This window comes from Taudactylus pleione, unplaced genomic scaffold (assembly GCF_031769625.1).
Source record: "Taudactylus pleione unplaced genomic scaffold, aTauple2 ptg000016l, whole genome shotgun sequence".
In the NCBI taxonomy this organism is placed as follows: Eukaryota; Metazoa; Chordata; class Amphibia; order Anura; family Myobatrachidae; genus Taudactylus; species Taudactylus pleione.
The window spans coordinates 5104261-5115887 of record NW_028284418.1 but is presented as its reverse complement, the minus strand read 5'-3'; the positions used below and the strand labels follow the sequence as shown (position 1 = coordinate 5115887).

Below are 11627 nucleotides of genomic sequence, written 5' to 3'. Positions count from 1 at the left end.
TAAGTATAGTATATATATATATATATATATATATATATATACACACACACACATATATACATTCAGCCTGGCACTCTGGATAAATTTACTGGTAATCTCGAGGGTGTCCTCCCATGGGAACGCCCCCGTTTGGGCTGCCACCCCCCCGGCCCGCCTTCCAAACGGGGCGAGCTGTCAATCAACATCAACAGCTCGCCCCCTTTGGATCGAGACCCGCTACGACCGGCGCTGTCGGTCGTAGCGGGTCTCACGCATGAGCACAACGGCGCCGGCGCCATCGTGCGCATGCTCTGTGGGGGGCCATCGACCCGGTCCGAGCGCATCGGCGCTAACGACCGGGTCTGAATGACCCCCTAAGTGCGGAACCACCTTTATACTAATGGCCTCAATTCAAAGGCAAACGCAGATGCAGCAACGTCTGCATCATTTTCCGCAACTCCATCTGCGTCTTTATGCTAATGCCGCAACCATGCCCATTAACTTTGCAGTGAGCAGTATATGATATCTAATTATTGTATTAAGCACCCCATGTGGTTCAATCAATTAAGAGTATATATCTGTAAATTGTTTGTTGTTATGGATTTGTTTTTGTTTTGTATACTTCTGTCATTTATGACCAATTAAATATTGTCCAATACCAAACCCGCGGTTTCTGTTGATTGTGCTTTCTTCATACGGTCTACCGTCATGGAGATCTAGGTATCTTTTCATTGGGACATAGGCCACCCTCGGTGTCATTGGAGAATACTCACAATCAGGAAGGAGTCAATCAAGGTTTTTCATTTATTAATTAGGACTTTTATTGAACAGGTCATGTGGCATTTGGTATAAATGACACTGATTAGATGTATACCATTGTAATATTTTTTTGCATTGAATAGATACTAAACCAGTGGCAAATATAGGATTTTGAGTGGGGAGTTTCCAAATACTTGGTTACGATGGGATACAGGTATTTCTCCTCTACCTCTGTCCTGTGTTTTACACCATCTCAATGTAGTCCTATCTCCCAGCCATCTCCCAGTATTGCACCCACCCCATCTCATTATCCTCATATCTTCTTTCACATAACTTGTCCCTATTTCCCTTATCCTGACATTCCCCTCTGCATGTAATAATCATCACACCCTCTCATGCCCCCCAGCCCCCCTCTATCCTGACATTCCCCTCTGCATGTAATATTCATCACACCCTCTCATGCCCCCCAGCCCTCCCCCCCCCAGTCTGACATTTTCTTCTAAATGTAATATTCATCACACCCTCTCATGCCCCCCAGCCCTCCCCCCCCCAGTCTGACATTTTCTTCTAAATGTAATATTCATCACACCCTCTCATGCCCCCCAGCCCCCCTCTATCCTGACATACCCCTCTGCATGTAATAATCATCACACCCTCTCATGCCCCCCAGCCCCCCTCTATCCTGACATTCCCCTCTGCATGTAATATTCATCACACCCTCTCATGCCCCCCAGCCCTCCCCCCCCCAGTCTGACATTTTCTTCTAAATGTAATATTCATCACACCGTTTATCATGTCCCACTCTATCATGTCCTCATACCTCTCCCTATTTCCAGGGCCCGATTAAGGCCAACAGGGGCCTGGAGCTGAAAATGTTCAAGGGCCTATACTGAGAATGGGAGGAGCTGTAACCAGTGCTGTGTGGGTGGGGTCAGAGTCACCTTGGTGTGTACACCCCCTATACTATGAACACAATGTCTCTCTAAGTATATAGAAATAGAAAAATAGATTTTTTTTGGGGGGGGGGTAACTAGAAAAACTAATTAAATAATAAGTTAGGCACCTGGTAATCATGCTGTCATGTTGATGTTCCTATTTTTATGTGGAGGCCTGGAGCTGGAGCTCCATCCGCCCCATTGTTAATCTGGCCTGCCTTTTTCTTTTACAAGATCCCACATCACTACACTTATCCAGCCCCCCTTAAGGACACACATAGACACCCTTCACTTAAAAACACTCACGCATGCAAATAAAAACAACCGCCTATCATTTTATTAAATACGCTCCCTTCCGGCACTCAGATACACACCTGCGGATTTTGGGACAGAGCGGAAGGTGGTGAGTCTGTGAATCACTCTCAAAGTCCCATGGGAACGGAGGAGCTACGTGCTGCAGGTCCCCCTAGATTCAGCCAGCCTCTCAGCCAACGATATGAGGAGGCAGGTAGCTGCAGCCGCATTACTGGTACAGCTGCCTAAGCTCCTCCATCTTCCAAAAAAAACATATCGGTCAGTTGTGACGATGGATTTGGCGGGCAGGGGGGGTTTCTAAGTACTCAGAATTCTCCCCTGCGCTTGTGCGCCAACTGGACTTATACATAGAACTGCACTTAGTACTCACAAACCTCTATATTTTTATATAATTTTTTACATAACTGATCTATATGTCTACACATGCAGATATTTGTGTATATATATATATATATATATATATTTATTTTTTTTAATATAATTTTTTACATAACTGATCTGTGTGTCTACACATGCAGATATTTATATATATGCATATATATAAATGTGTATGCAAAAAATTGGTTAGGGCCGGCTCTGACTGTGTGCACCTATGAATCAGGCCCTACGTGTGATTGAGTCACAGTATATAGTAATCAACAATGCTTATTTTAGGATTCTAGTGACATTTTGCTCACAGTCATAAAAACTTTTTGGAGAGGCATCTCCTGTACAGCTGTGCTGTGTTCTGCATTGTCTTCGTCACTGCTCTCTGCAGCCCCAAGTGATGATACAGTGGTCATGCTTCGTGACACATTGGATAGGCCATTTGGCATTGAGCTTGCAGATGCTAAGTTAAGTAAGTCATTGGGTATTGAGACTGTAGATGAAGAATTGTGTGATCCATTGGTTAAGGAGTGTACAGACTCTTCAGTGGATGCTAAATTTAGTAAGTCATTGGGAATTGAGGCTATAGATGGAGCATTGTGTAAGTTGTTGGTGAGGGAGCTTGTAGGCTCTACACTGGATAAGATATTGAGCATCGGTTTTGAAAGCACAACATTGGTTAAGCCATTGGGTACTGAGCTGGAGGATGGACTTGCAGGCATGGAATTGATGTCCAGTTGCTTTGCACTGCAAAAAGGGGCATAGTATTCAGTCATTTCTTCAAACTGTTCACAATCTACTTTATAATATTTTTTCTTTGCTTGTAAAATATTGTTGAATCTGAAGCCCCAAAGGATTTCACGGGGTAAGTAGGATGTTCGAGACTGGTGGGATGTTCCAGTGGAGTCGCCTGTGTATATAAATGTAACTAAGATTTCAAATCTGTCTGAAGCTACTGCTTTACGATCCAGAGCATATAAAGGGCTATCTTGGTCAATGACATGGACAACAGTGACTGGAGTGACCAATAATATTTGCTCATTAACCAAGTTTAGATCTTTGTATTCCATGGTGATCCCTTTCTCGTGGTCTTCTTGATAACGTAAAAGTTGGGCTCTTACATTTCCCTCTACTACATGGTTTGGCCGAAAGTCACCAATACGCCACATGAGGCACAGTTTGCCATCTCGCACACCTACAAGGGCAAAATAACTGAAGCGTATAGTTTGTGCCCTTTTCCGGGCTGTTGCCATCTTTGCCATGGCAGCACCTATAATGAATGTATCAATGATGCAGCTAAACACCGATTGCAGAGTCACCAATATAATTGCCACAGAGCATTCCTCTGTCACACAACGGCTCCCATAGCCGATGGTTGTCTGTGTCTCTAGTGAGAATAAAAATGCACCCGCAAATGTGTGCACATTGTCAATGCAAGGGTTTATATCCATGTTGCTTAGATCTCCATGCTGAAAAGCTATGATCCAGAAAATGAGACCAAATAACAGCCATGATAGTACATATGATAGGGAGAATATGATAAGCATGTGACGCCACTTGGTATCAACTAATGTGGTGAAGATATCAACAACGTAGCTCTCCCACTGACCGAGGATGCTCTTGAAGTAGACATTACAGCTGCCATCTTTCTGCATAAAGCGGCTTTGGAAGGTTTTCCTGTACATTGTGCTGTATTGGTGCCAGCTCTGCTCTTTAACATTCACCAATCTCCAGGTATCAGTGCTCGGATTCATCTTGATACTCAGTGCTAATGTTGCGGCAATATGATTTTCTTTCTTCACTCAAAACCTGGGAAAAAACGGAATATATAAGATTAATGAATGTATTTTTTCTCTGTTATCTTTCAAGCATTAGATAATAGGACAGGAATTGTTGCATTTTGCTATTCTGCCAGAGTGCAAGAAATAAAAGTCTTCCTGCTAATGACATAAGTAAGCTCATTTCCAACATAAGTAAATGTGTGACCAATTGATCTAGCTCTTATTATCTAAACCCTGAATTCAGATTCCAATATTGCTGACATTAGTTGGAGTCATAGGGCCTGCTAAGTCCATGCAACACTGATGTTCACGTAGTTGAGTGATTATTTGCTATTGGGCATATTTTGAAAACCCCTATGGTGCATGCATTACCCTGAGTATATGCACAAATGCACTGTTACGCACAGGACTGCTGGTATCAGAACTGGTGAGAGAAAACTATGGGCATTCCTGAGTGGTGATTAGGAGGTGGCCTGAAGAGAACACAAAAAAATCAGTCACATGGGTGTGTTATGGGAGTGTTGTGGGTGCTACACAGACCATGTTCAGATGGAATCGGTATGAAACACCGCCGGCCGATTCCCGGCAGCGCCTGGCCGACCAAAGCAGAGTTCCCGGCAGCGGAAGCCCGACAGCGCTGGAAGTCCTGATCGTCGATAGGTAAGTACTGACTAACCTAACCTAACCCCCTAACCCTAACCCTCCTTTGGGGTGCCTAACCCTAACCTCCACCCCAAGTGCCTAACCCTAATCCCCTCTCTAAGTGCCTAAACCTAACTGCTCCCTTCACCGCTGCCTAAACCTAAGTCCCACCGGGGGGGTGCCTAACCCTAAGTCCCCCCCCCGGGGTGCCTAACCCTAGCCCTCCCTCCCCCTAGCCTAACCCTAACCCTCCCTGGGGGTTGCCTAACCCTAAGTCCCCCCAGGGGGCCCTAAACCTAACCCCCCCCCGCGGCTGTCCGCTCGCGGCGCCTGGCATCTCTTCGATCGGGATGCCAGGCACCAGTCTCCCGGCGTCGGGGAAATGTCAGGCATCTACATCTAGACACTTTCACCCTCGCTGGGATATGACAGTCGGGAAGCCGGCTGCCTGTATTAAGGCAGGCGGCTTCCCGATTGTATACCATTCAGATGGAGACACTACACCTGTAAATGGCTGGTGCAAGTGTCGATCGTGAACGTGATGGTTAGCTGATGGTGGCATGTCCAGAACCACTGGCATTATTGCAGCATGCCAGTGGTTCTGGACATGGCACTAAAAGTGGGCATCTGAGGACTTGCACTATCTGGCGCACAATAGTATACCAGTGGAAAGTATTTGCTGCCCCGGCTACACAAAAAGACACAGCCTCTACAGTGACTGCTTGCATCTCTGAATCAGGCCCATAGTATTTGAACAAATGTTTGTATGTTATTCACCTGAACTTCTTATTATTGTAGCTTCTCTATCTCGATCTTAATAGCTTCCCATGTATAGCAGCTGTAAAATAGTTGGTATCTATATTACAGCTAAGGGGCTGGCAGTTTTGTCTATGTCCAAGGGCTGAGTCAGCCAATTGAGTGAACGTAGCAAGAGATATCACCAGGAACATATTAATTGTCTATGGTATATATTGAATAACTGATTAAATAATAGGGACTATATATTATGCCACCAGATAAAGCAATCAAATAGTTATTTTATAACTAAGATGTTATACAGGTGTATCCAATTAAATTAGTGTGTCAGTAAGTAGATAAAAAATTGTAACAATTGTCAGAATTCTTCACTATCCGGGTTTTCATTTAAAGCAATTGAAAAAGTTGATCTAGACAAGAGAGGGGGGGATGTTCTAAAAAAAACTCTCACGTAAAGAAACCTATTAGGTCTATAAGTTGGATACATTGAGTCCAGTAGGGTTAAATGAAGGATGTGATATTGTTTCCTTTTTAAACTGACCAGTATTGACAGTAGAGATGTTCATGTAACAGGCACTGTTGTTGAATGAATAATTCCTTTGCCTGGGACAATCTCTCTGATTATATATAAATAGTCTGGTATGGATCACAGCTATAGTGTATAGTTTGTTTATTATTGTGTTTTAATTATGTTTTTGTTTTTACTCTTTTCCCTAGAGGATATAATTTTTATTAATAATATATTATTGTTTATAGAGTATATATATGTTTTAATTGTAAAAAGGCATACTTTTGTTGGAACATACTATTTGAGTCCCCCTTCTTTATGGTGTTAAATGGGATATAAAATATAACTAGTAATACTTGTATAAGATACAAATGTGTAATGATAATACATTTGCAGTATTGTACCTTTAAACTAAGAAAAAAGCTTGTAAAAATGCCCCTTTAAATTATTAGTGCTATTTTAAAATAATAGTGTCATCTGCAAAACTGCTCTTTGAGAATATTCATGTGATTTGTTTCTAATGTATTTTATAATCGGCTTGTATTTGTTGCATATAAAATATACTGTAAACCTGTTTGGAAATGCTGTTGATATTCATGTATAAGGTGTGATGTCTATTCATTAAGTAAGCATATAAGATCAAAAGTGGAATGGCTAAGTGATAACAAAGGGAGCCCTATTAAATGATGATTGACAGCAGGATAAAAGACAGCGGAGAAGGCACTTAGACACACCCACTGATGAAGTCTTTAATGACGAAACGCGTTTAGGCATGCCTGGGCAGTGACTCGTGCAAACACTCCATGACTAGACTTTACAACAAGGGATAGAACCATCACGCTGACGGCTGTAGCCAAGAAGTCCCCAGCCGGCTCTCCGGGTAAAAGAGGTGCAGAGTACATAGTGGCGGAAACCGGACTTTTCAAGTGTCACCAGTCTAGTAATAAACTGATTTATCTTAACTTTAATGTACATTTTTTATGATATTTTTAGCTATAAAGTTTACATTTTACTACATTGTGTGCTGTATAAATCTTTATCAGACTTATTAACTTTATATTTGTGGAATCTGAAAGACAATTTATACCTGTATATACATTTATTCAACAATAAAACACCTTTACGGGGACACTTGGCTGTATTAATTATGGGGAATAAGGATAACTGATTAAAGTAAGTTTTGTTCTTTTTATTTCTACTCCTATACATAAATATGGAATGGGTATGATATACCGCCGGCCGCATGGACTACACTTACCTATCCCGATCGTGGATAGGTAAGTGTAGACTAACCTGACCTAACCCCCCCTAACCCTAACCCTCCTTAGGGGTGCCTAACCCTAACTTCCCCCCCAAGTGCCTAACCCTAATCCCCCCTCTAAGTGCCTAACCCTTACCACCCCCTTCCCCGCTGCCTAAACCTAAGTCCCCCGAGGGGTGCCTAACTCTAAGTCCCCCCCGGGGGTGCCTAACCCTAACCCTCCCTCCCCTAGCCTAACCCTAACCCTCCCGGGGGGGTGCCTGACCCTAAGTCCCCTCCGGGAGCCCTAAACCTAACCCTCTCCCCCCGCGGCTGTCCGCTCGTGGCGCCCGGCATCACTACGATCGTAATGCCGGGCGCCGGTTTCCCGGCGTCGGGGAAATGCGGGCATCTACATCTAGACGCCCGGCATTTCACCCATGCCGGGATAAGACAGTCGGGAAGCCGGCTGCCGGTATTTAGGCAGTCGGCTTCCCGATTGCTTCCCCATAAATATATATTTATATGTATAACTAAATAAGAATATGAGGCTCATTTCTTTATTTTTAAATTTCATAAAATGTTTATTTGTAAATGTATGTATTTTAAATGCAGTTAATCACAACTAATTAATAAGGTGGATCCGGGATATGAATAAGGTACAGTAGAAAAGTGCCAACAATCTTGAAAAAGTCTCCAATGAGGGAGACTAAACGTGTTGACGTAATCAAATAGATCTGCCGATGCACCTGTTTACACTACTTGCCGGTGTATGTCCATCTACGGCTCTACGCTCCCTTGTCTGCAGCATTGAAGACTGATTACCTTGCCCTGTGGCTGGGTGGGTTCTCTGCACTAAGCTAACTGACCGGCACCTCTGTTTGCACGCTGATTCCCTATTCAGATTTAGAGGTCTATTTACTAAGCAGTGTTAGGAGACAGAGTGAAAAGTGATAAGGTGCCAGCCAATCAGCTCCCAACTGTCATTTTTCAAACACAGCCTGTGAGATGGCAGTTAGGAGTGGATTGGCTGGCACCTTATCACTTTTCACTCTGTCTCCTAACACTGTTTAGTAAATAGACCCCTTAGTGCTTAATGCATAGCACTGGACACTATTGCCCAGTAATTATCTCTGCTGGGACGCCAGCAATGGCCTTAGCACTCCTTCAAACTGAGGGAGTAGTGCTGCTGTGCTGAACAATATGTGAGTAACTGTAATGGTGGGTACACACTACACGATATGCTCCCTGAGCGATATCGTGTAGTGTTGTCCCCGGCAGGCTGTGCTCAATGTTGTTCATGACATTGAGCACAGCCGCTGAACGATATCATTAACGATATCGTTCAGCGCCGGGCTCTCTCCCCCATTCCCTGACATGCAGCTTCCTGATGAGATCGTCAGGTTGGCCTGTATGTCAGCCCGATGAACGATGATGACGAACGACCCGCGGGAACGCGCGTCGTCGTCATCGTCATCTTTTTTGGGTTAAAAATGGACGATAAAGTGGACGACTGAACGATAACGATATCGTTATCGTTCAGTCGTCCACCTTATCGCCCAGTGTGTACGCACCATAACAGTATACTAATAATCACCAATCAGCGGTCTCAAACAGAGTGAAAAGCTATATTACTGGAGAACGGATCTCTTTGATTTTAATATATACCTCTGACATTTTTACACAGGATTTGCTACATTGTAGACGGGGAGAATGATTTTATATAGATAAATATATTGTATACATATTGTGAACAGTGAATCGATTTAAGCTCTCTATTAAGAGATAGAAGTCTTTTAATATATTTATGATTTTATATTTTTTATACTTTTATGTTGTGTTATGTTATTCCAGTAAAACATTTATAATTTTGTTACAACTGAGCCTCATTTATGTTTCTTTCTAAACGGTGAGTAACCAGTAACTTTCTACATCTGTACACATAATTAATTACACTGCACAACAATGAAAATGTTTCCGATGTGAAAATAGTTACTTTTAATTGATTTCAGCATGCAAAGAATGAATATGACATTTAAAACTCTCAGTTAGCTCTGAGTTCCGAGATATAGCCCATTTATGACGATGTAGGGGTATTCCTAGTGAAGTGGGCAGAATGAAGAGAATCTTACCAGCAATCTGCGTTCCATGCTGTATGTTTGTTTTGTTTTGTGTTCTTATTTGTGATTGATTGAATTAAAACAACTGTTATTTATTTTCTATCAAGAAAATATCAGATTATTTTAAAATAGCTTTTCACTATGACTATATTACTAATGTACATACTGTATAGTGCAAGTAGTGTAGCTCAAAAAATAGAGTTAGTAAAAACATTCTGAAATCATTTTAGTTTTTCTTGACCTCAAATTAGTAATGTATGACTATTTTTATTAAGGAAACAAAGTAAAAGTATTAAGTTGTTGTACAGTGTTATATCAACAGGTATACGCAGCACAGTGTTTTTCTTATTTGGATTTGTTTCCTTATGCTTTGAGGTGTTGTCATCGCCTCAATCACTTGCTGCAGATATACCATTCTATATAATAATACTGAGTGCTGGAAGAACTAGTAATGGTTTTTCACTACTTGTTTTTTAGGCAGAGTAATATGCTCCCTGGTTTCTTTGATTGTAAAATAGTCAAAATCAGAGTGGCAAGGCAACATATTCTACCTGCTTCCCAGCCTGCAGCCACAGAGCCAGATTAAGAGTAGTGGGGCACATTCCCCTGGGATCCCCTTTCTCAGGGACCCCCAATCACAGCTGCAGTGCAGAGCAGGAACTGCACTGCGATCTGGAGAAGAGAAGAGGGACATGGAGTCCGTAATCCTTGCTTTACATCATGTTTTTTATGTTTAAACATTTATTTTGTTGAAAGTACCAATAAATCTAAAGGTTTCATTTTATTGACCATTTACATTTTTATTCCCGTGAATGGGTGGGAACGGCCCCCAGTGCATTGCTTTACGCAGAGCCTACAAAGCTGTTAAGACGGCCCTGATTCCAAACCAATAAAGCATAGACAGGATACATTAGTCTAACATATTTTTGAAACATAAAAGGAAACCTGACCTCTGTTAACAAGAATAGATCGTACTGGTGGAAATTTACGAAGCTCAAAATGCTCTCTCTGCAGTGCAAATGGTAAGCTGAGGGGAGGAGATGTGCAGAGTAAATGCATTCTTAAAGAAGTACAATTTACATGAAAGCAGGGCTGATATTTTATTTTATTTTGCAGAGCAAAGGATTAAAGAGGCGAATGAGAGGGATGCAATTCCAGGGTCTACCTTACTGTGCACAGCTATTCCTGCCCCATAAATTCTGCACCAGCTCAAAGCTGGTAGACATCGAGTCTCACCTTATTCTTTTAATGAGACAAAACAGTTCTCAAAGCACTTTATAATTATAAATAATCATTTGAAAAAATCAGGCAGGATATTGTTATCCCAAATCCTTAACCAGACACTGTGCTAGACAGGCTGGTTTCCCATGTAAAAGAGATTGGGAGATGATCCCCCTGTCAAAGTGAATACCCTGTGCTGATCAGTAAAGGGCAGATACTCTGTAAGAGGTAACTAATACCATAATGAAAAGCACTGGGGCTTTTTGTGATGTCCCCTGAGTTTGGGATATGGGTAATTAACAATATTGGGACTTATTATTATAATATTTACATTTTATTTATAGGGCGCCACAAGAGGTCCGCAGCTCCGTACATACAGTGAAGGGTACACAGAACATTACATCACAATACAGTAACCAACTTATAAACAGAGCACAAGTAACAATTAGCAACACAATTCTCCATACACAGTATAGCTGGGAAGGTGAAGGCTGTCATAGAAGTGCTAGAGAAGAAGGCTGTGAGACAGTGGGGAGGAGGACCCTGCTCCTAGGAGCTTACAATCTAGGGGAGAGGGGAGACGGACAGATGACATGAGGCATGAGTGTGTAGAGGGGGACCTGAGTGCACTTATGTAGTGGCATCTTTGTACCACAGTACTCCCAGACACTGGTCTGCAAAACCCTTGTTCATTATACCAAAATAATCAAAAATAAATAAAGGCACAAACATTATATCAAAATTAAGCTTACTTCAAAAAATTGCTAAATAATTATTCCCCACTCTGTCTGTCTGTCCGTCTGTCCGTCCATCCGTCCGCCCGTCCCGATCGATCGATCTATCTATCTATTTCCTTAATACATTGTAGTGATCACCCAAAAATTGCTCTTACATAGGTGACCCACCAGCACACTTTGAACAACTGAGGCAACATTGATCAAAGCACATCAGAAGAGGCATACACCTTGATTTGGGCCCAGGAGAACAAAACTGTGGTGCTCTGCG

General features: G+C 42.3%; 1 protein-coding gene across 8 annotated transcripts in view; it reads right to left on the bottom strand.

Moving 5' to 3' along the window:
* Positions 1–1488: 1488 nt before the first annotated feature.
* KCNJ16 (potassium inwardly rectifying channel subfamily J member 16) overlaps positions 1489–11627 on the bottom strand; it is a 272982-nt gene continuing 262843 nt past the window's right edge. For all 8 annotated transcript variants that reach the window (XM_088473011.1, XM_088473019.1, XM_088472989.1 and 5 more), the window contains one exon: positions 1489–4163. In XM_088473011.1, coding sequence (XP_088329137.1) covers positions 2639–4108 — 1470 coding nt within the window. In that variant the 5' untranslated portion in view covers positions 4109–4163 and the 3' untranslated portion in view covers positions 1489–2638. The remainder of the gene's footprint in view (positions 4164–11627) is intronic.